The 26,032-nt window shown below is 36.6% G+C and overlaps 1 protein-coding gene across 1 annotated transcript in view; it reads left to right on the plus strand.

The window, feature by feature from the left end:
- RYR2 (ryanodine receptor 2 (cardiac)) overlaps positions 1-26,032 on the plus strand; it is an 826,801-nt gene that overhangs the window by 663,304 nt on the left and 137,465 nt on the right. Inside the window, exons 64-71 of the mRNA XM_010860117.1 lie at positions 2,249-2,309; positions 3,936-4,174; positions 5,659-5,740; positions 11,434-11,564; positions 15,652-15,972; positions 17,563-17,803; positions 18,864-18,951; positions 20,704-20,796. Of these exons, the coding sequence (XP_010858419.1) occupies positions 2,249-2,309; positions 3,936-4,174; positions 5,659-5,740; positions 11,434-11,564; positions 15,652-15,972; positions 17,563-17,803; positions 18,864-18,951; positions 20,704-20,796 (1,256 nt within the window). The remainder of the gene's footprint in view (positions 1-2,248; positions 2,310-3,935; positions 4,175-5,658; positions 5,741-11,433; positions 11,565-15,651; positions 15,973-17,562; positions 17,804-18,863; positions 18,952-20,703; positions 20,797-26,032) is intronic.

The following is a 26,032-nucleotide window of genomic DNA, read 5'->3' on the forward strand; positions in this document are numbered from 1 at the left end:
CATTTCATTCAGCCCCATGATTCAAAGAAATGTCCATATGCTTAGGAGACCCAGATTTACAGCTGCAACTTAGATCTCATCTCTGCACTCTGGATTTTTGTATCAGTTGCCTATTCCATATCTCAAGCTGAGATGAATAGGCCCATTGCACTTCACCTGTTGAAAGCAGAATACCCAACTCCCACCCCTCCCATCCCCTTGCATTCTCTGACGTCCACCTTGTACTCTACACATCACTGAATCCTACCACCATTCACCCAACTGCTCAGACAGTTGCTCATCCAAACAGTTGCGGAGTTATCCTTGTCTCCTTTCCCTCTCACCAACTTGCAACACATAAGCAAAAACTGAACATACGTTCTTAATTGCTTCACCAATAATATCCCAGGCCAAATTTGCCATCTTCAATCTACTGGTTCTAGACTACTGCAAGGGCTTCCTAACTCACTTTTACTCTTGCCCTCCCAGAATTTGGCACACTGGAATTAATCCTCTTAACGTATAAATTGGCTCACATTCTGTTCAAAATGTCTTCCTATTGCACTTAAAAAAAAAAAAAGTCCAAAGTGCTTGCTCTGGTTGTGATACTCTAGAACTTGGTTCCCTTGTCTCCACCATATATTCTCCTTCTTTTTCCTGAATTTGTCCACAGCATCCATCTTGACTTCCTTGCCAGGATCAGTAGGTTCATTTTCTGCCCCAGAGCCTTTGCACATCTGTTTGTACCACCTGGGCTCTTCTCCCATATATATACATGGTTTGTCCTTTCACTTCATTTAAATCTCTGCTCAAATGCCATCTCCTTGGGGAGGACCCAATGACCACTCCCCCTGTTACTCTATCCAGTTGCTCTCATCCCCATTCCCTGCTATATATACTTTTACCTTGGCTATATATTATGTAACATTGATTTTTTTTTTTTTTGGCTTAATAGTTCATTATGTGTCCCCCATTAAAATGCAAGTACCATAACTCTAGCTTATTACTGGAAGTTTAAGAGTACCTGGTATTTATCGTGTATTTATTGAGTGAATGAATAACTAAATGAAAAATACTTCTAAGGACTATAGTAGAAGCCCTAGCACTGCCACCAGTTAATAGACAGGGGCATGACAAATTCTGCCCTTCTACGGATTTTGTCATCATTATTATTGGAAGTTCTGAGATTCAAAGCATGAGATTAATGGAACATTTACTGAAAGAACTCAAGAGTCTCAGCAATGAATACCTAATTTATTTTTTCGTATTTGTGTTATACCACTAAACTGGAATGCCCACACACTAAGGAAATTATTAATTTCCATGTATGTTTAATTCATTCATTTTAGGATACTTTTGTGTATAAAGAGTATAGTATACTCAAATGTTTTAAAAACTCACATTCAAATAAGAGTTGTCAACCTAAGGACCAGGAAATTATTGTGTATATTACATGTAGGAAAGCATGAAATGAAGAAGTGATCAGTGTCAGACTATATTGTGTGTGGTCACTTTGTTACTTTGGATTCATATTTTCTTTATTGTATTCTTATCATAAAGTAAAATATATGTATTATATGATTCATATTTCTGTACTTAGTGATGAAATATTCCTATAAAATAAGTTTCATCTTATTTTTCAAGGGGAGTTGCCCCATTTTAGATATCTCATAAGTAACGTCTAACTTCTTCAGCCTCTGATACTTTCTTACATGATGGTTTGGTACTTCTTTTTCACCAAAGACCAACAACATTCAGGCATGTTAGTTCATGTGAACGCAGTTAAATTCAGGCAAAATAATTCATCTTAATGCTGTTGAATGCAATAAGAAAGCAGACATACTTGGGGTAATTAAAAGGGAATTAAATTTTATTAGACTTTAACTCACCTCATTTCACAGAGGATATTGGCTGACTTAAAAAGTTGACATACAATATGATTTGAAAATAATGTGAACTGGTATTGGGAGGGGGATATGTTTGAAGAATCCAGTTAAAATTCTTTGGATGGTGCAGTGCTTTGAATGCTTCTTGAGTATGTCAGCTATTTGATGAAACATGCTTTATTGCTTTTCTACTTACATTTGCATAACCACTTTTAAGCAGAAAAACTGCATGATTTTAAACTTGATTATCAAAAAGTCCCTTGAATTGAGTTATCCTTATTGAGTTGTGCCTTGACTAATTTTTTGGAACACAAGCGTTAATAGAAAGAGGAACATTGAGAATTTCTCAGAGCAGTTTATACAGCTATTTGTTTCCTCTTTAGGGAACGATGCAACATCAATTGTCAACTGTCTTCATATTTTGGGTCAGACTTTGGATGCAAGGTAAATGGATATGTTTTTATCTCAGTCAATGAGTGTAAAAATGATATATAGGAATCTGAAGAAAAAGCTAGTGTCTTCGTTGGAATTGTAATGAAGACTTCAGATGAAAAAGAAAATATTTTATAAATTAATAATACAAGTAAGTAAGTGTTAGTTGCTCAGTTGTGCCCAGCGCTTTGTGACCCTGTGGACTGCAGCCCACCAGGCTCCTCTGTCTATGAGATTTTCCAGGCAACGATACTGGAGTGGGTCACCATTTTCTTCTCCAGAGGATCTTCCCAAACCAGGGATCGAACCCAGGTCTCCTGCACTGCAGGCACATTCTTTACTAACTGAGCTACAAGGGAAGCCCAATAATAAAAGAGCATTATATTATTTTTATATATAATCAGATACAGATTGTTATTTAAATTTCAAGTAATTTCTGTAGTGGCTAGGTATATAATTAAGAGTTGCATTGGAACTATATCATGTGAGGTAAAAATAATGAGCTACAACTTTAGACAGCTTATTAACTTCAAAGCATGGTAGTTGTACTCCATTTTGTTATAATATTTAGTTTTATAGGAAACATGAGGGTTTTATTCTTATTTTACAGTTGAGTAAAGTGAAGCTCAAGATTCCATAGTAAGTGTGGAAGTAGGCCAATTTCCAAGTCCGTGCACTTTCTACCCTGCCCTAATATCACCATGACCAGAAATCCAAATACAAAACCAGTTTGGTTAGCTTGATTCAGCCATTAAACCATTCATTTAATTCATTAATTATCCAGGATATATCTAAATAAAAGTTCCTAAAAGTCTTCCACAGAGAATATTCAGTGATACCTTGAATTATTCATTTTAATGTTTAAGATTTTATTTGAGATGTTTTATATAATAAATAAAGAAAGAAGATACAATTATGCACCTTGATTTGCTACGTGAAATAGTGGCTTTTAGCATGTCACTTTCATAGAGAGTTCAGTCTTCAGAGACGTATTTAGAAAAAACTGATTTTCTACCGTTAAAAGTAAAAAAAAAAAAGTCTATCAGTTGGTAACTTGGTTTAACTGCCATTAAATGTTTCTTTCACACCCATTGCCTCACAAAACAGTCTAGTTTTGTTGGATCTGAGGTGAACTAAACTGGCTCAGGACCTAAGTTTTGTTAGTCATGAAATAAGTATTCTCAAAATTTGAGACCACAGTTGAAAAGCATACATCATTATAACTTTGGGAGCCATTTGGGATTTCCCTAACAGTCCAGTGGTTGATTCAGGGCTCCCAACATAGAGGGCAGGTTTGGGGTTTGATCCCTGGTTGGGGGATTAAGGTTCCTCATTTGTGCGGCCACAGGGAGGGTCGGGAGAGTAGGGACGATGTTTAGAAAAAAAAAAAAAGAACTACATTTTGCTTCAAGATCCTAATTAAGTTGACTCTAAAGGCATTTAGGAAAGATTATGCATGTATGGAGTGATATTACTATAACTTCAAGTATATAAGAAAAATAATGTTATTTGAAAGTGGATTAAAAAAATTAAGTTGACTATCGTCATGAACAAATAAACATGATTTAAAAGCATGTTTTATTTGTATTTTCTGTGCTCCTACCACAAGGTATAAGTTGTCCCTTCTTTGCTCCCTAGGACTGTGATGAAGACTGGCCTGGAGAGTGTTAAAAGTGCACTCAGAGCCTTCCTGGACAATGCCGCAGAGGATCTGGAGAAGACGATGGAGAATCTTAAGCAGGGCCAGTTCACCCACACCCGAAACCAACCCAAAGGTGTTACTCAGATTATCAATTATACCACGGTGGCACTGTTACCAATGCTGTCATCATTATTTGAGCATATTGGCCAGCATCAGTTCGGAGAAGATCTCATATGTATGTAAATCTATTAGAGTTTCATTATCTAAATGGTACAATCGGAAATTGTAACAGCCACATCATAGAGATTACTCAAACACTGCTTTAAATTTTTTTTTTTGGAAGAACACTTGAGGTTGACATTTGAGTTACAAAACCATTATTATAGAGATAGATCATGAATTCACAGGAGGGACCAGTAAGGTAGTGGTTATAGATAGTCTACATTGCTGACATACAAGTTCCAAATTTTACTCTTTTTATGATGTCTTTTTCCATGGAAATTTTCTAATGCAGTTTCACCATAGGACATGCAGCATTAAGTGTTTTCAAATTATTTCTGAGTTGATGCAAATTGTTTGTGCAAGCTCTCCTACCAATATGTGAAGACTGCTGAGACAAAGTCTGTGTCTAAATAATTGATCTACCAGGGTGGCTCAAATGTCTTTGGTTTATAGATTTCAGTCTGTTTTCATAGGGGATTTCATCTGCTGTTTTTGTCTGGAATTCTGTAGTTATTAAAAATAGCCACAGAATGCCGAAGCTTGAGTGGAAAGAGAACACATGACCTAAGTTCCTTCCCTTCTGCCTGTATGAACATGAAGGAAGATAAAAGCCCGTATCTAGCAGTCAAGTGGGTCTTGCCCACAGACCCACCCACTCAGACTCTCAAATGGTGTAGGTCTCCCAGGTAAAGTTCTGTAAAAACCATTGTGGTAATCAGAGAATGGCACAAAGATTAGTTTCAAAATATTGACACTACTTGAACCAGTGGGAACATTACTTCCCATCCCATATTGACATAGAAACAAGTATGGGAGAGGAGAATGACTTCTCCATTCATGATATGGTGTGTCCTCCAGAAAGTGGTAACAGAGATGGCATTAGAAATCCAAGGTTCTTATATTTCTTTGCCTGTTGAACATGTTTATTGAATCAGAGATCATCTTAGAAGTTTTATTTTCTAACTTTAGAAACTACAAGAGTAATTTTCTTATGCTTGGAATTCTAAGTTGTTTCAGAAATAAATGATACACCCCATTCTCCAGCATTCTCATTCTTGTTCATTGAGAGTTAAAATAAAAGATACTGTCTTTATGTACCTTTGAAACAGGAGTCAAAATGGACCTGTCCTCCCAGATATTCTTATGCTTAGTTTTATTCTTGAAGAAATCCTTATTCTTATGCCTAAAGAAAAATGATAAATTGTTCCTGATAATATTTTGTCTGTATAATCAGAGCATGAGTCTTTAGAATGCTTTTAGCTCCTTCAAGAAAAGACTTTTATTTGAGAAAAGAGTTTTAAATGTAATTTAAATATAATTTTTAAATTTTGTATTTTAAAATATAATCATGAATTTAAATATAATTTTATATGTTATATTTTGTCAAATATTAAAATATTAGTATGTCTTTGATATAGAATTTTGTTTTTAGCCTAAACTTTCTCAGGACAGTGTATTGATAACAAGTGTTTTGAATGAAATTCTCTTTTTCCTTAGTGGAAGATGTACAGGTGTCATGTTATAGAATTCTGACTAGCTTGTATGCTTTGGGAACCAGCAAGAGTATTTATGTGGAAAGGTAAGATTTTAAGAGTTTAACTTCTTACTAATAGTTGTTTTAGATGTTATAATTATTCATTTCCAGGGTTTCATTTTATAACTTTTTCCTTAGTTATAAACTAAACAACTGGATTGATGTGTTGAATTCCTTGGGAGGAATTAGGCAATCTTTAAGCTAAATGCTAAATTTGATTGATATGTTTATTAATATAATAAATGCCAATTTATGAATGAAAAATGTAAAGCAATAATGGTAAAGACCATATTTAATATAAAGTTTAAACTTTACAGCATTAATGAATCTTATAAAAGACTGAATATGGGTAGTTATTAAACCAGTTTAATTTTTTCTTAAGTTCAAGAGGGGAAGATTTGCAGGGTCAGAGGATGTGGACAGATCAAGTAAGATAAGGTGTCCCCACTGAACTGAAGCAAAGAGATCACTGGTAACTTTAGTAAAAAATTTCTATGGAAGAGAGAAGAAAAAGAAGACTTTTTTTTACCAGTTAAAATAAAAAGATATGCTAATAAAAGACCAATAAATGAAGTAAAAATAAATCAAAGGTATTCTGAGAGAGGAATATTGAGTAGATGTAAATTCTCTTCAAATTAATCTTAATTATAATACAATTTCAAGTAGATATTTGCTTTTTTACTGAACTTGAAAAAATAATTCAGAAGTTCATTAGGAAGAATAAATGCATGAGACTAGCATATACAATTTTGAGAGAGAAAAATAAAATAATAAATGGATATGCATGTGGCCTACCAAATATTAAAACTTTTTAAAAATGGTAAAGTTGCAATTACCAGTATATAGGAAAGTAGATCAATGTAAAAAAATAATTGCTTTTTTTCTAAATATTTTTGAAGTTTTATCTGCATTTTAAGTTAATCTTTTTTTAAATAATTTTTTGTGGCTATAAAATATATTTTATCCTAAGGAAGTATCATAATATATTGAAATGTTCCTTCATGTTTGACATATAGCCTCTTTTCTCTTTTCATTATCATAAATAATGCTAAATCTATGTTCACAATTTTCTGTGTGTATTTATTTTCTTTCCTTTATCAGAATTTGGAGATCTGGGTTAAAAAGTATGCACATATTAAAGGTTTATGATACACATTTTACTATTTTTTAAAAAACTGATTCATTTTATACTATAAAGTTTGCAAGAGTGCCGGGGACCAGCCCCGGCTGATCCAGGGTATTCGAAGGAGAGACGGCATAGGCGAGGATCAGGAAACACTTGCTTAATTAAATGTTAATTAAGGATTAAAGAGTAATAGAATGAGGATAGCTCAGTGAAGAAATTCAGTGGAGAAAAGAGGCTGAAATAAAGATAGCTCAGTGAGGAAATTCAGTGTAGAAAAGAGGCTGAATAATTCAGCCAGAAGGTAAGAGAAAGAACGACATGGTGAGACCAAGTTTCGGTGAACAAGGCCCGCACTTTATTTTCCAAAGTAGTTTTTATACCTTAAGTTATGCATAGAGGATAATGGGGGAAGGGGTAGAGTCAGGCAGCAAGCCAGGCTTTCTTCCTGCAAACTTATCATATGCAAAAGCTTAGGTGATTTGCATCATCTTCTGGGTTGCCCGGAGGCCTGTTAACATTTTAAGACCTTCTCTTCAGAAAACTTATTTTTCTCTAAAGGTGATTGGTCAGGAGCCACCCTCCAAAAGCATTAGATAAAGTTGCATTCCTACAGAGCAAAGGTGTGGTGGGCTATAACAAGAAAAAGAATTAACTCAAGGGTCCCAGGTTACAAACATTAAAGCTACTACTTACACCAATTATATTAATCAATACACTGCCAGGGACACAGCAGGTAAGGGATATGGAGACTTAGCAGCAAACATTGGCCCAACAAGTGAAAATCCCTTCACCAATACAATTTCTGATCAATCTTTTAACTGCTCAAAGGAATCTGTATTTAGACAGTTTAGAACATCTCCTGCCTCTCACAGTTGGGAGGCTCTGAACAATCACATGTGGCCGGAAAAACCTATTCAGGCAGGCTAGAGGATTTCCAAAGGAGTTTGTAGGTTAAACACTGTCACACCCAGGAATTATTAACTGGAGCTGTAAGCTAACTCTTTTTTCAGAGAGGTAGTGGGGGACAGCCCCCCGTAAAGTCAGAGGTGTAGGTGAAAGCACAAAGCAGAAAGTAGGCAGACTCTGGTTTTGGGGGTAGATGCTCGAGAATTTCCAGGGAGACTCCTGAGGCTCGATCCCGCCTTTGCGTATGCCGAGCCTCCTTCCTCATGACCTTTGTCATGGGCGGAGTTCCTCACGCTGGCTACCGGCAGTGATAGAATTCTAGTTGAGCTATTCCAGATCCTGAAAGATGATGCTGTGGAAAGTGCTGCACTCAATATGCAATATGCACTCAATATGCAATATGCTGGCTCCCGGCACAAGAGGATTCTTACTTCCTCACATGTTTCTCATTTCTGATTATTCTTTTTTACTATTTATAAATTTAATAGTTAAAATGGGATATCATTTTTATTTTCAGGTGCATTTCTCTGATTACTCGATATGGGCTACTTTGTTATGTTTACTTTGCCATTTTTATTTATTTGATAAATTGCCTTTTCTAATTTTTTGTCCATTTTTCTATTAGTTTATTGTCTTACTCATCAGTAATAACCTTTCTATTTATTAATTATTAACCTCTTGTCTGTCATTTCTCCTGTTTTTATGATTTTTCACATTTTTATCCCTTTATAGTGCTTATATATAAGACATAATGTTACAGATAGTTTTTATGCCATGAGAGTTTTGAACTTTTATATAATCAAATCTACCAGTTATGTCATATGTGTCTTCCTCTTATTTTCATGATTTTAAAAAGTTTATACTGTACCTTAACAACTAGAAATTAAAATATTTGTTCTCCTAGGTTTTTCATGTTTTCATTTGTCTAGATTTACTTTTTAATTCTTTTGTTCATTCAGTAAATATTTATTAAATGTCAGATTCTGGGATACAGCAATGAACAGATAGATCCCTGCTCTCAAAGAGCTTAGGTCAAGTGGAAGAAACAGAACAAATAAACTGATAAATGTTATAGTGGCAAGTTATTGTGTGTGAGGAGCACGCAATTCGGAGAATTACATGGGGTCGTCAGGAATGTATTTTTTAAAACATGGTTCTTTGGACTCAAAACTTTACTCAATAGGAAACAAGTAGGAGGTAAGTCTAGGTGTGTGTCTAATAACTTTTGTTGTCTCATTGAAATACGACTGGAGTCTTTAGCCAAATCATGGTTGAAAAAACAAGCGTGAGAAGCTTGAGGAAGGCAGAGAATATCCGAAATCGTTTGTTGTTCTTCGGTCGCTAAGTTGTGTCTCTTTGCGACCCCACGGACTGCAGCACACCGGCCTTCTCTGTCCTTCTCTACCTCCCGGAGTTTGCTCAAGTTCATGTCCATTGAGTTGGTGATGGTGTCTAACCATCTAATCCTCTGTTGCCCTCTTCTGAAATGATTATCTCAGGGCTAAGAAGAGAATTTACTAGAAATGCATCTGAATTTCATGTTTCTGTTTGGCGTTTGTTATGTAGAATTTAAATTCAATTTTTAAATCATCCATCATGTCTAACATAATGATTTATTAAATGTTCCTTTTATTCACTGATTTAAAATAAACTCAATCATACACTAAATATGATAGGTTATATTTATAGAATGTGTTCTAGAATATACATTTCTAGAATTCTGTTCTATTATTTGATTTTTTGAATGATAAGAGCAGTACTGTTTAGCCTAAATTATTAGTATTTTGTAATTTATTTTAATACATGGTAGTCAAAATTCTCTTATGCCTCAGCAGTTATTCTCTTATACCTCAGCACTTACCGTTATTGTTTTTTGCTGTTCTTGCCTGGATATTTTTCTTGATAAAATTTGGATCATTCTCTTAGAGTCTAAAAAAAAGGTATATGTGCATTTTATTCAGTTAACTTCACAATTGTAGAGTGATTCTGGGCGAATATAAAAATAAAAATTTGAAGGTGAATAAAAGGTATTTTGAAAAAATGATGGTATACTAAAAAATGTAATGTTATAAAAATGTTATTTTTATACAAATCATTTAAAAGAAATGTTGCTATTTCCAGAAAACAACACAAATGATCAAAATTAATCTGAGAATTACTATTTGAATTGGTATTTTAAAGTGAATCATTAAGTAATTCAGAAGAATTATTAATGAAATAAAAGGACTAGCTCAATATCCTGGTGGCTCAGATGGTAAAAAGTCTGCCTGCAGTGCAGGAGACCAGTCTTCAATCCCTGGGTTGGGAAGATCCCTGGAGAAGGGAATGGCCACCCACTCCAGTATTCTTGCCTGGAGAATCCCATGGACAGAGGAGCCTGGTGGGCTACAGTCCATGGATGGGATCGCAAAGAGTCAGACACAGCTGAACAACTACTGCTTTCACGCTTTGAATCAGATGTCAGGAAATTGGTTACCTACCTTGGGGTCATACATGAAACATTTTAGGCTATTAACTTCTTAAAGTATGTCTCATTATTTTAAAACATTTATTGAACCCATATCGTGTACTAGATATTTTGCAATTCTGTCCTCATTTTTAGGTAAGGAAAGAAAAACTTGAAAAGTGTAAGTAATTTTCCTACAATGAGTGACGCAGCATTAGGAGTAAGATCAGGTCTTGGATCTGTATGAATAAAAGCCTGTGCTCTTTGTAATTGCTTGATGTCTTATTTTTAGTAATGCAATGTTATTCAATGTGTAAACTGAAGTTTACCTTATTCAGTTTCTTTCTGTGAAGGGATATTTTCTCCTAGCAGAGTACCTATCTGTCGTTTTAATTAAAATATTAAATAATCAAGCATTATTTATTATTTTTTAATAAGAAATTTAAAACTACCCAAGAGAATTATGTTATCTTGTTAACTCAATCCATTTTATTGACTTTTAAATTAAATATATATACCAAGTCATTTAAAGAGTTCATAATTTGCTGAACTCTCATATTATTCTATATTTAATAAACATTTAAGGTGCCAGTAAAGCCTTGGATTAAGTAGAAAACTGAGGGAGAGAGAGAATTTAAATATATCAGTGGCAGGAGAATTCTTAAATAAATTGATCACAGTTTGATTCCCAGGGCACCACCTTCTCTTGAAAATGAATAAATCAGTTTTAAGTGTTATCAATAGTCTTTAGCATCTAGTGTATCTTACTATTTCATAACTAATAACCTGACATTATTTATATAACCCTGAAATTAATTATATATGGCAAACTTTCAGAAAGTTATATGTGTGTTAGTATTAGTACTTTATTTTTTTAAAATTTTTTATCAAAATACATTTATTCATATGGCAAGAATTGTTCCTTAGAACACTGTGTTAAAAAAGAAAGAAAAGGAAACTAAATGAAATGTCCAAACTCGTGGAGGCATTTATAAGTGTGTTTGTTGTTGTTGATATTTTTGGCTGTACTGTTTTTAACTTCTCTTAAGCTGACAGGTGATTTAGATTTAAAAAAAAAATGGTAGGGAACTTGCTATGGAAAGCAGATGATAATTTACAATATAGAGGTTGGATCTGAGGGGTAGTTTTTATCAGTAGCTCTATGATTGTCCTTCTTTTAGGTTGACTTTGCCAATTTTAATATAACTTCTTCAGTTATTCACTTAGAAGGCTTTAAAAATGTAAAGTTTCCATTTACAGGCAACGTTCTGCATTGGGAGAATGTCTGGCTGCTTTTGCTGGTGCCTTTCCTGTAGCATTTTTGGAAACTCACCTGGACAAGCACAATATTTACTCCATCTACAATACAAAGTCTTCGAGAGAGAGAGCAGGTAGCACAGAAGCATGTGTGGTACTTGATATTTGAAGCTAAAACTGAATGACATTTGTAGTATTTTACAACCATAATTTTTTAATGGGCTATTTTAATTTATTATCTCCAAAGCTATTTGTTCTTAAGTCTTATTATTTGGAAGTTTTTGGAGTGTTGTATACTATCTCCATTGTTTTTCTGAAAGAAAATTCATTTCTTTTAAATTAATGAACCACAGACAAGTTAACCCTCTTAATAATAAGACAGAATAATCAGCAGTATGGAAAAAATAGGTCACTCTAATTCAGTTATCTCTTATAGGTAGTCAGCACATGTACAATATTCTTATTTGTTATGATTATGTATTCACTGGACAAGGAAATGGCAACCCACTCCAGTATTCTTGCCTGGGGAATCCTGTGGACAGAGGAGCCTGGTGGGCTGCTGTCCATGGGGTGGTACAGAGTCGGACACGACTGAAGCGGGTTAGCATGCATGCATGCATTGGAGAAGGAAATGGCAACCCATTCCAGTGGTCTTGCCTGGAGAATCCCCGGGATGGAGGAGCCAAGTGGGCTGCCATCTATGGGGTCCCGCAGAGTCAGACATGACTGAGATGACAGCAGCAGCAGCAGCAGCAGCAGCAGCATGGATTCATACTTTGCTTTTTTCTCAGTTCACTTGCTAGATCCATCTTATTGGGACAGTTTTATTTCATGTGATTTTTTTCTAACAGTATTGTCCTCTAAGTCTGATAAACTATATTGTATATTAGTTGTTTTCCAAAAGCCTTGCAATCAGTCACTTCAGTCACTCAGTCATGTTGGACTCTTTGGGACCCCATGGACTACAGCACACCAGGCCTGCCTGTCCATCACCAACTCCCAGAGCTTACTCAAACTCATGTCCATTGAGTCGGTGATGCCAGCCAACCATCTCATCCTGTGTCATCACCTTCTCCGCCTACCTTCAATCTTCCCCAGCACCAGGGTCTTTTCAAATGAGTCAGTTCTTCATATCAGGTGGCCAGATTGTTGGAGTTTCAGCTTCAGCATCAGTCCTTCCAATGAATGTTCAGGACTGATTTCCTTTAGGATGGACTGGTTGGATCTCCTTGCAGTCCAAGGGACTCTCAAGAGTCTTCTCCAATACCATGGTTCAAAAGCATCAGTTCTTTGGCACTCAGCTTTCTTTATAGTCCAACTCTCACATCCATACACGACTACTGGAAAAACCATAGCTTTGAGTAGACAGACCTTTGTTGGTAATGTCTCTGCTTTTTAATATGCTGTCTAGGTTGGTCATAACTTTTCTTCCAAGAAACAAGCATCTTTTAATTTCATGGCTGCAGTCACCACCTGCAGTGATTTTGGTGCCCCCCCAAATAAAGTTGGTCACTGTGTCCACTGTTTCCCCATCTGTTTGCCACGAAGTGATGGGACCAGATGCCATGATCTTAGTTTTCTGAATGTTGAGTTTTAAGTCAACTTTTTCCCTCTCCTCTTTCACTTTCATGAAGAGGCCCTTTAGTTCTTCTTCACTTTCTGCCATAAGGGTAGTGTCATCTGCAGATCTGAGGTTATTGATATTTCTCCCAGCAATCTTGATTCCAGCTTGTGCCTCATCCAGCCTGTTTCTCATGATGTACTCTGCATATAAGTTAAATAAGCAGGGTGACAATATACAGCCTTGACGTATTCCTTTCCCTATTTGAACCAGTCTGTTGTTCCATGTCCAGTTCTAACTGTTGCTTCCTGACCTGCATACAGATTTCTCAAGAGGTAGGTCATGTGGTCTGGTATTCCCATCTTTCAGAATTTTCCACAGTTTGTTGTGATCCACACAGTCAAAGGCTTTGGCATAGTCAATTAAACAGAAGTAGATGTTGAGTTCCCCAAACTTGGACAAGAATATTTGCTGTTCACAAATGCATGCATCTCTGTTAATGAGACATATGCATTTAATTAATGAGATCATTTAGTTAATGAGATCATTTTGTGTAATTCATGTTTGTATGGGAGTTACTGGTTACACTAATTTTATAGTGAATTTTTCAAGTAAGAATGCTTTTTAAAAGCTGAATAATTATCATTTACTTTACCTAGTTTGTGATTCTAATTTCATATCACAGAGAGGAAGCTAAAGGAAAATATATTGACTATAACTTACTGATATTTTTCGAGATAGTTGCATAATACATTTGTAAACAGTAAAACACAATTGAATTTGTATTATTATCTGTGTAAGCATGTCTTGTTGTCTTATTAAGGATTTTTGATCCTTTAATATTTTTGTAATGAATCAAGCATGAAACAGATTGCTATTTCATTACAGATAAGCAAATACACAGAGCCAATAATTTACCTGTTTATTTCTTATAATACATCATTTTCATAACAAAGCAAAGGAACTGCATTTAGTGATTCTCCTTCATTCACTTTTTACTCAAGCCATTCAACATATGATTGTTGGTAGGTGGAGGAGACAGGATACAAAGATGAATATGATTTGGTTCTTTTCCTCTGGGAGGTTCTAGATGCATCAAGGGAGAGAAACTGATGAATATATGTGATAGAATTCACAATAAAGAACACTGGGGATGTGAAAAAGCAGTTTGAGCTAAGAGCACCTGGGAAGACTTAGCAAAGTTGGTACAATATGAGCCTTGAAATTAGGGACACTGCAACGCTGGTACTTAGGGGAAACTTCAAGTACTTTGAGGTGGTGATAGCTTTCAGGGAAGAAAGAGAAAAGATGAGGTAAGTATTGGAAAACCAAGAAGAGGTGAGGCAGGCTTTCCAGGTCAGGTAAGGAATGGGGACTGTACCAGTGCAATAGGACCCTTTCACTGGCTTTGAAAAGTGGAGTAACATGAGTAGATTTGCATTGCAGCAAAACATCATGATAGAAATAAGAGAGATGGAGTAGTGTGTGTCACCAATTAGAAAATGATTGTGGTAATTCAGAAGAGATCTGATTGGATAAGGCCCCTTGGATGAAGTTTGTAGTGCAGAGGTTATGAGAAATCCTCGAGATACAAGCATTTCCTATAGGAGATGAAGGAGCCTCCCAGCCTAGAATTTCTCCCAGGTTTCTAGCCTGGGTGACTCGCCAGACAACCTTGTCCTCACCGAGATACTACTAGTACAGGCTGAAGAGCTAGATTGGAGAGGAAAGGTCAAGTTTAATTTAGACCCTTTTGCAGTGGCTTTTTGACACATTCCTTATGAAACACATACTCACACAAAGCTTTAGGAAATATGGGATTGAGAGTTAATTTGCCTGATCAGAATCTCAAAGGAATGGCCAGAATTGCCTAGGCAAACATACAAGCTAAGAGAAGTGAGTTCAACACAAATCTCTAAAGAAAACCCACATATAAAAGTTCAGCAAGGTGAAAAGATTTAGTAAAAAGAGACTGGCAAAATTTAGAAAAGAGTCAAGAAAGACTGAATGCATTGAAGTTAAGGAAAGGGGGATTTTAGGAAAAGGGAATTTTGGTCAGTGATGTGAAGTTTTACTTTAGATAAGGATTAAAAAAATAAAATTGTTTAGTGGTAGAAAGCAGAGCATTCACATCTGTGGCTAGGAGAGCATCTGAAAAGTGAACAGTCTGGGAGAGACTTAAGCAAATGTATAGGCTGCTAGGGAGGAGACAATGGAGAAGGAGCTGAAGATGCAATCCTGAGCAAGGCATCTGCTGGAGTGTAGGCTTGACATCAGGTCACAGGTGGAACAGTGAACCTCAGAACTCCTTCCTCTGAAAAGGGGAATAGAGGTGAATGTGAAACCAGATGCACAAATCCTGGCCACATGAGAGCAGGCAGTTGGAGGGAGAGACATCTGATACTCCTGTTTGCTCTGAAGTACAAGGGGTGGTCATTTGCTGATCTTCAGGTGGTGGAGTTGGGACTTGGGGGCAAAGAAAGTTTGAAATAGCTACCATGAGAAGAGGGAGTGGGATCCAGCTGAAGACATGCCAGGTCTGGCTGAATTTTGAAGCTCAGCATGAAATGGTTGCTGATGTCTGTTATTAACAGTGGCCACGTGGCTGGCAGGTCACTTCTTTGACCGAACACGTGTCATTTGTATGTGTGTTTCTCTAGCTCTTAATTTGCCTGCTAACGTGGAAGATGTTTGTCCAAATATACCGTCTTTGGAGAAGCTCATGGAAGAAATTGTGGACTTGGCTGAGTCCGGGATTCGCTACACACAGATGCCACACGTGATGGAAGTTGTCCTGCCCATGCTTTGTAGTTACATGTCTCGTTGGTGGGAGCATGGGCCTGAGAATAATCCGGGAAGGGCTGAGATGTGCTGTACAGCTCTGAACTCAGAACACATGAACACGCTGCTGGGCAATATCCTGAAAATCATATATAATAACTTGGGTATTGATGAGGGAGCCTGGATGAAGAGGTTAGCAGGTAAGACTGAGAAGCAATGTGCCATTTACGTTTTGTTTTCAGAAAGGTTCAAAGTACAGAAGACTAGAATCTTCCTCTCTCAGTCTTGATTAATATTTGCTTCTGTACTCAAAAAATATTCTTGATTATTTCTTTCATGCTGTTTGCTGTTCTTAAAAAAAAACCAAAAACTAGATTTAATCAGACATTGTGTAACTTTCCATATAGTTAGTACATTTAAGTGAGTAAACATTTTCTTAATTTGACCAATCTCGTGAAGATCTTGCTAAGATTAATTAAAACACAGCAATCAAAATTAATGATTCTGTAGACAGAGACAAAAATAAAACTGGATTTTGAACTCACCCACTTTTAGTAATCTATCTTTGCAGGAGTCAGGGAGGATTGCACTATTTATATTGAATAATTGGAAGCAATCTGAGTGACCAGGCACTAGAGAATGGTTAAACAGGTTGTGTATATCCATATTCCAGAGTATTATGCTTTCTTTAAATGTTAAGATTTCAATATTTTATGACTTAGAGAATATTCAGAATATCATGGAGGATTAAAAGAGTTTTAAAAACTTGAGTTTGAAAGTATACATATGAAGTTGTTTATTGGCAGAATCCCCCCCCCAAATACACCAATGTCTTATTAATTTGGATAGGGTGATTTTGGTTCATTTTTAACATCTCTCTTTTATACATTTCCCCATTGCATCTATATTACACTTACAGGAAAAAAATTCATTTTAAAAAAGGCTTAAAAAATAAACTTATGGTTACCAAATGGGAAAGGTTGCCGGGGTTGGGGGGGGGGAGGAATAAATTAGGAGTTTGGGATTAACGTGTACACACTACTATATATAAAATAGACAGTCAATAAGTACCTACTATATAGCAGAGGGAACTCTACAGTATTCTGTAGTAACCTATATGGGAAAGGAGTCTGATAAAGAATGGATATATGTTTATGTATAGCTGAATCACTTTGCTGCACACCTGAAAGTAATACAACATTGTAAATCAACTATACTCCAATATAAGATAAAAATTAAATTTAAAAAATGGCCCAATCAAGCTTACAACTGTTGTTAACAGCTTCAACTATTATTAAATAAAAAGGCAATATTATATGTAATCTAACTCTTCCTTTGGAACAAAGATGAAGACAGTTAAAGTGTCATGGCATAGTGGTTATGTTATAGTAGGCATGTGGTCTCAGGATTATTCAATGTGTATCTCTTCTTTAAAAAAAAAAAAAGAGGGGCCCAGGGGACTTTTTCCACTGGGGGGCTTTTCTTCTTTATGGGAAAGTAATTGATTTCCAAAGTGAATGAATGTCTTTTTTTTAAATTCTCATTTAGCTACCAATTTCTTTTTTGAAAACAAGGAAGCACGTCAGATTCAATTCAGTAATCATTTTTGAACAGCAGCTATGTAATTAGGTTTGGGACTAGAAAAGGGGCTGAGGGATGGGCTGAATTCTGAAGGAAGCCACGTGCTGGAGGAGAGGGAGGCTTAATCATGCTACAATTGTAATGACCATCTAATCCTCATTTAATGAATGTTTATGCAGAACAGCATATTAATGTCTTTCTTCAAACAGTGTTTTCCCAGCCTATTATAAATAAAGTGAAACCTCAGCTCTTGAAAACTCATTTCTTGCCATTAATGGAGAAGCTCAAGAAAAAGGCAGCAATGGTGGTATCAGAAGAGGACCATCTGAAATCTGAGGCCAGGGGAGATATGTCTGAAGCCGAACTTCTCATCCTAGATGAGTTCACCACACTGGCCAGAGATCTCTATGCCTTCTATCCGCTCCTGATTAGATTTGTGGACTATAACAGGTAGACCAGCGGTCCCCAACCTTTTTGGCACCAGGGACTGCTTTCATAGCAAATAATTTTTCCATGGACCTGGGGTTGGGTTGAGGGTGATGGTTTTGGGATGATTCAAGCACATTACATTTATTTCTATTATTATTGCTTTGTGATATATAGTGAAATAATTATGAAACTCACCATGAGGCATAATTACTGGGAGCCTTGAGTTTGTTTTTCTGCAAATAAGGGGTACTTCCCATGGTGAAGAATCTGCCTGCTAATGCAGGAGACATGGATGTGATCCATGAGTCAGGAAGATCCCCTAGAAAAGGAAATGGTGATTCACTCTAGTATTCTTGCCTGGAAAATCCCATGGACAGAGGATCCTGGTGGGCTACAGTCCATGGGGTCACAAAAGAGTCAGACACAACTGAGTGACTAAACAACAACAACACAAAAGGAGAAAACACATAGATCTCTCGTGTGTGCAGTTTACAGTAGAGTCTAATGCCACTCATCCTGTGACAGGAGGCAGAGCTCAGGCGATAAAGAGAGTGATGGGGAACAGCTGTAAATACAGATGAATCTTTGCTCGCTTGCCTGCAGCTCACCTCCTTCTTTGCAGCCTTGTTCCTAACAGGCCATGGACTGCTAACCGTCCATGGATTGGGGACCCCTGAAGTAGAATGTTCAAAAGTGATTTAATGTCTCTAATTCAGTCATAACTTTACTGGGTTCATATGTCCCAGTGGAATTGCTTCATTCACTACTTAGCAATGAGATTTTGCATGAGGATGACATTACCAGATGTTTGTAGATAATGAATTTCGCCAAGCAAAAATTACAGCAGTGGGAGATCCCATTCTGGAGCAGTCTACCTCTCATATGTGAAAGCTAGTAGTTTGTCAGTTACAATGTTTAAATTATTTTAAAGGTTACAACTGTACACTGAACAATTTTTGAGCTCTGTGAGCAAGCACGATTGCCCTCAGTTTACTTGGTTTCAAACTTTGAGAGGTGATTTTTTTTTTTTTTTAATTAACTTTAAGAAGTAACTGAGGCACCATTTTATTATATGCTCCAGGGCAAAATGGCTGAAAGAGCCTAACCAAGAAGCAGAAGATCTTTTCCGCATGGTTGCTGAGGTGTTTATCTACTGGTCAAAATCCCATGTAAGTAGAAAAATATTGACAATGCTTACTGTTTCATATATGTTAAGGACTTACAAAATTTAATCAATTTCCCAATCCCCTTAGTTAATACCTATTACAGTTTCTCAAGCTTGTCTCATAAATATCATTAAACTGGTGAGGAGAGAGACAAGGTTTCTCTGGGGAGTTTGAGGCAGTGTAAGCCTTCTGTTGACTATTGTAACTTACCCTCAGTCACAATGATTTTTAATTGCCCTGAGTTATCATAACTGATTTATCATAATCAGTAGGTTTTTAGATGAATGCCCAATGATACTTTTAAGAATAATAAAAAATCTGAGTATGTGCTTTTGAATTTCATGAATATATTTAAAACACAAACATGTTCAGTTCAGTCACTCAGTCGTGTCTGACTGTGACCCGATGGACTGCAGCACACCAGGCTTCCCTGTCCATCACCAACTCCCAGAGCTTACTCAAACTCATGTCCATAGAGTCAGTGATGCCATCCAGCCATCTCATCCTCTGTCGTCCCCTTCTCCTCCTTCCTTCAATCTTTCCCAGCATCAGGGTCTTTTCCATTGAGTCAGTTCTTTGCATCAGGTGGCCAAAGTATTGGAGTTTCAGCTTCAGCATCAGTCCTTCCATTGAACACCCAGGACTGATCTCCTTTAGGATGGACTGGTTGGATCTCCTTGCAGTCCAAGGGACTCTCAAGAGTCTTCTCCAACACCACAGGTCAGAAGCATCAATTCTTCAGTGCTCAGCTTTTCGTTATAGTCCAACTTTCACATCCATACATGACTACTGGAAAAACCATAGCTTGGACTAGATGGACCTTTGTTAGCAAAGTAATGTCTCTGCTTTTTAATATGCTGTCTAGGTTGGTCAAAAAAAAATTTTTTTTCCAAGGAACAAGCGTCTTTTAATTTCATGGCTGCAGTCAACCTGCAGTGATTTTGGAGCCCCCCAAAATAAAGTCTCATTGTTTGTTTCCCCATATATATTTTAACTCAGATTTTTAAAGGTGAAACTATATAAGTATCCATAAGATTAATAGTAAAATTAGAATATTAATATGAGCTGGATGAAAATTGAAGCTTAGTCTATTCTCTGTCCTCAATAGAAATCGTTAATTGCTTATAATTATTAATATATGTAGATGCTTACTATGAAGCTGTTTTGTTCAGGTTATGCTTCTTTAAAAAAGAAGGACATACAGTTATATTGTTAGCCTCTCTTTTAAAACTCTGTGGTTTCTGCTTTTATTCTATATTTGCTTTAACTACTACCAGTGCTTAAACACTTGACTTTCCTGGTGTTTTTATGTTCCTAAATTTAAAGTGAATAAAATAATGTTAGGGTACATGAAAAAGTAGTTAAAATATCTGACAGAAAGTTGTGTTATAGTTGTGCACGCCCTTAGTAAACCTGTGTTTATTCCAAAAGCAGTACATGTGCTTTTCATCAAGTAGTTGGAGTTCGAGTGTTCATTTTATTCCCTGGTAGCTGTGTGACTTGGTTACTTAAATTTCCTAAATCTTAGTTTTCCCATCTTTAAAGCATTCATATTTCTATCTTAGTTCCCAGAATTGTTGTTCCCAGCCAGGCACCCTCACTGGATATTCAACAGCTATTTGTTTCCTTTCTTTATATCTTATATATTAAATTACTACTTATCTTGGTAGAAACTTTGGGGTCCTGTGTAATCTCTAATTATTTGAACTTCTTATCTCTGTGATTTTAATTGAAACCTCCTTTGGAACGTCTCAGAATTTCAAAAGGGAGGAGCAGAACTTTGTGGTGCAGAATGAAATCAACAATATGTCTTTCCTTATTATGGACACCAAGTCAAAGATGTCCAAGGTATGACTATAATCCATTTTATGTTCTAGAAAATGTTTGAATATAATGTTCATTCATTGAATAGGTTGATATTTTTTAGATCTTTTGAAGGTTTATAACTGGAATTTGATAGATTTGATAATATTGTTTACTGACTAAACACACACCCACACAGATTTAAGGATACCTAGGACTTGTAATCAGGTGTGGTAAGATATATAGACATGGAAATGACTGTCATGGAGGAAGAAGATTTTATTCACAGTTCCCTGGAGGCAGAAGGGTAAGTCATGAGGCAGAGGGAGGAAGGGGAGAATGTGAACAGGAACCTTTCTTATGGTTTCTGTGGGAAGGAGCAGGCATCCTAGGGTAAGAAGGTTTAGAATTGGATGGTTTGAATAGTTTCAGTGGGCTCTGGGGTGTAGGGACTGTTCCTAGTTGTCTGGTGCCTGGTCCTTGGTGATGAGGGCAGGTGGACTGGGGTTCAGGTAAAGGAGATGATTGGAGGACAAGGACTCTGGATTGACTGGTTTGTCTGTGAAAGATGTGCTTACAGGCAAGTAATTTTGTATCTCTAGGAACTGACTAGCTCTGGGAGGAGCAATCAAAGATCAGTAAGGCCAAAGATATCAAAGCATCAAAATAATAAGGCATGCTTAATAGACATGCTAAGTCACTTCAGTCATGTCCAACTCTGTGCGACCTCATAGGCGGCAGCCCACCAGGCTCCCCCGTCCCTAAGATTCTCCAGGCAAGAATGGTTGGAATGGAAATGGGTTGCCATTTCCTTCTCCAATGCATGAAAGTGAAAAGTAAAGTGAAGTCGCTCAGTCATATCTGACTCAGCGACCCCATGGACTGCAGCCCACCAGGCTCCTCCGTCCATAGGATTTTCCAGGCAAGAGTACTGGAGTGAGTTGCCATATACACATTCACAAAATTGCCAACCAGTATGATGTACATATAATTAGTCAATGATATATATTCATCAAGAGTAAATATATGTACATATATACACCTCAAAATAATTAGCTGCATTGTTTAAGAAAGAACCACATGGATAAATATAAAATTCTCACACATGAAATGGAAATTTTTGTTTTCTCTGTCACTCAAGTTGGGGATTGGCATGTACGCATGGTTGCTCAGTCATGTCCAGCTCTGCAGAGGACCTTTAAAAACACTGAAAAATATGTGCTTTTATTGTTTGTATTAGTACTAAATAAGAAGATGAATATATTACATGGGATAGTGCACAAGGTATGCTAGCGAATAGTCAAATATGCAAAATAGTAAGGCACTCTAGCCAAGGATATCAATCTCTACCAACTCAACAAATTACTCAAGAGAGATGCCTTGGGAGAAGGGAGATGGTACCCCAGTGAACCCCAAGAGTCCATCTGATTTGTTCCGTTGATGATCACTGGGAAAATAAAACAGCATCACCCAATACTCTAGTCTTATTTAGAGTTGTAAATGCCATGTATTTGACACTACTAGACATGAACTTAAAATTAATGCTAGTTGAAGCTTTGTATCCCTAGTTGTCTGACTGCTATGGGCTATTATTTTGTGTGTCTGTGTTATTGAAACTCTCAAAAAAGATGATAAATTTTCTTTTCTCTGGGAAGACAATAAGCCTGAAGAGTGAGGAGTTGCTCCTTTGGAAGATGGTGTACTAAGAGTATACGTTTCATAGGGGTATTTTGAACTGAAAACTGTTAGTGAATCATTTTGCTTTGTCATTATGTTGTCAGTTTATCCCAGTGTTAACAGAGGCATAGAGAGAGGCCATAAGAGGTCAGGGATTCTTCAGTATTTGCAAATTAATCAATGTGATACACCACATTAACAAATTGAAAGATAAAAACCATATGATTATCTCAATAGATGCAGAGAAATCCTTTGACAAAACTCAACATCCATTTATGATAAAAATCCTCCAGAAAGCAGGCATAGAAGGAACATACCTCAACATAATAAAAGTTATATATGATAAATCCACAGCAAACATAATCCTCAGTGGTGAATAATTGAAAGCATTTCCCCTAAAGTCAGGAACAAGACAATGATGCCCACTCTCACCACTACTATTCAAAATAGTTTTGGAAGTTTTAGCCACAGCAATCAGAAAGAAAAAAGGAATCCAGATTGGAAAAGAAGAAGTAAAACTCTCCGTGTTTGCAGATGACATGATCCTCTACATAGAAAACCCTAAACACCCCACCAGAAAATTACTAGAGCTAATCAATGAATATAGTAAAGTTGCAGGATATAAAATTAACACACAGAAATCCCTTGCATTCCTATACACTAACAATGAGAAAACAGAAAGAGAAACTAAGGAAACAATTCCATTCACCATTGCAACGATAAGAATAAAATACTTAGGAATAAAGTGAAGTTGCTCAGTCGTGTCCGACTCTTTGAGACCCCATGGACTGTAGCATACCAGGTTCCACCATCCATGGGATTTTCCAGGCAAGAATACTGGAGTGGATTGCCATTTCCTTCTCCAGGAGATCTTCCCTCCCCAGTGATTGAACCCAGGTCTCCTGCCTTGTAGGCAGATGCTTTACCATCTGAGCCACCAGGGGAGACTCTATACTTAGGAATAAATCTACCTAAAGAAACAAAAGACCTATATATAGAAAACTATACAACACTGATGAAAGAAATCAAAGATGACACAAATAGATGGAGAAATACACCATGTTCATGGATCAGAAGAATCAATATAATGAAAATGAGTATACTTCCCAAAGCAGTCTATAGATTCAATGCAATCCCTATCCAGCTACCAACGGTATTTTTCAGAGAACTAGAACAAAGAATTTCACACTTTGTATGGAAGTACAAAAAACCTCAAATAGCCAAAGCAATCTTGAGAAAGAAGAATGGAACTGGAGGAATCAATCTGCTTGGCTTCAGGCTATACTACAAAGCAACAGTCATGAAGACAGTATGGTACTGCCACAAAGAAAGAAACATAGATCAATGGAACAAAATAGAAAGCCCAGAGATAAATCCATGCACCTATGGACACCTTATCTTTGACAAAGGAGGCAAGAATATACAATTAAGAAAAGTCAATCTCTTTAAAAAGTGGTGCTGGGAAAACTGGTCAACCACTTGTAAAGAATGAAACTAGAACACTTTCTAACACCATACACAAAAATAAACTCGAAATGGATTAAAAATCTAAATGTAAGACCAGAAACTATAAAACTCCTAGGGGAAAACATAGACAAAACACTCTCTGACGTAAATCATAGCAGGATCCACTATGACCCACCTCCCAGAGTAATGGAAATAAAAGCAAAAATAAACAAATGGGACCTAATTAAACTTAAAAGCTTTTGCACAATGAAGGAAACTATAAGTAAGGTGAAAAGACAGACTTCAGAATGGGAGAAAATAATAGCAAATTAAGAAACTGACAAATAATTAGTCTCAAAAATATACAAACAGCTCACGCAGCTCAATATCAAGAAAATAATGGGCCAAAGAACTAAATAGACATTTCTCCAAAGAAGACATACAGATGGCTAACAAACACATGAAAAGATGCTCAACATCACTCCTTATCAGAGAAATGCAAATCAAAACCATAATGAGGTACCATCTCATGCTGGTCAGAATGGCTGCTATCCAAAAGTCTACAAACAATAAATACTAGAGAAGGTGAGGAAAAAAAGGAACCTTCTAACACTGTTGATGGGAATGCAAAACTGGTACAGCCACTATGGAAAACAGTGTGGAGATTCCGTAAAAAACTGGAAATAGAACTGCCTTATGACCCAGCAATCCCACTGCTGGGCATACACACCGAGGAAACCAGAATTGAAAGAGACACGTGTACCCCAGTGTTCATCGCAGCACTGTTTACAATAGCCAGGACATGGAAGCAACCTAGATGTCCATCGGCAGACGAATGGATGAGAAAGCTGTGGTGCATATACACAATGGAATATTACTCAGCTATTAAAAAGAATGCATTTGAATCAGTTCTAATGAGGTGGATGAAACTGGAGCCTATTAAACAAAGTGAAGTAAGTCAGAAAGAAAAACACCAATACACTATATTAATGTATGTATATGGAATTTAGAAAGATGGTAACGATGACCCTATATGCGAGACAGCAAAAGAGACACAGATGTAAAGAACAGACTTTTGGACTCTGTGGGAGCAGGTGAGGGTGGGATGATTTTAGAGAATAGCATTGAAACATGCATATTATCATATTTGAAATAGATTGTCAGGAACTTCTTCTGAACAGAGATTGAGACCAAATACAAATACCAACCAAGAGACAAATTGTCACATATCAAGTCTTCAGCTAGTCCCTCAAGCAGGGATAATCACTATGTGTATGGAGTACCATTTCTAAAACTATAAGAAGACTGTAAGTTGGCCAGCAGACCAGTGTGGAGTAAGGTGATCTGGGATAGGGAAGCTCAGTTTGACCTAAAGCAAAATATCTGTAGCCTAGAGAGAGGCCAGTATATAGATAATTGGCCATAATACTTGGGTAATTCTAGTTTTCTTATTTTTTGAGGAACCTCCATGCAGTTCCACAGTGGTTGAACCAATTTGCATTCCCACTAATAGTGCACGAGGGTTCCCTTTCTTCCACTTTGTCACCAAAACTTGTATCTTTTGTCTTTATGATGTATAGTGTCACTTTTATACTTCATATATCTAAAAATGTTTAAATCGTCTATCATTTTGTTTGTGTCTACTTTGGGAGAGTTGTAGGCCATTTCATTGGGGAACTACTAGAAAATTCTTCCCTTTTTCTTGGTCCTCTATTAAATTTTAGATCATTTTAGGTGAATTTGTTGGAGCTATATCTGTGGTGTGTGAGAGAGAAAGATAGAAATACACACACAGATTTATTTAAGATAGAGTTTGTTTGTCCTACTTTCCTCCTTAACTATGCTGTCGACAGAAATAATCAATAAACAGTCTAATAATAGGAATAAACAAGAGTTTTATCAGAGCCAAACAGAACTGTAACCTGGGAGACACAGATTCAAGAAGCACTCATCAGAGGTGTGTTCTGCCATACTGCAAAATGCAGGAGACTAATAAAGGCAGACACCAGAAAATTACTTAAGTTGTTTGTCAAGAATTATGATTGGAGCTGGCAAGAAGTGTGCTTGTTAAGTAAGGGTTGATTTGGATCTGAAATAGTTGCATAGTTACCAGAGGAGGTCTTGAGACTATAAGGTTATAGCTGGAAGCTGCTAGCAG

This window comes from Bison bison, unplaced genomic scaffold, assembly GCF_000754665.1.
Source record: "Bison bison bison isolate TAMUID 2011002044 unplaced genomic scaffold, Bison_UMD1.0 scf7180017864462, whole genome shotgun sequence".
NCBI lineage: Eukaryota > Metazoa > Chordata > Mammalia > Artiodactyla > Bovidae > Bison > Bison bison.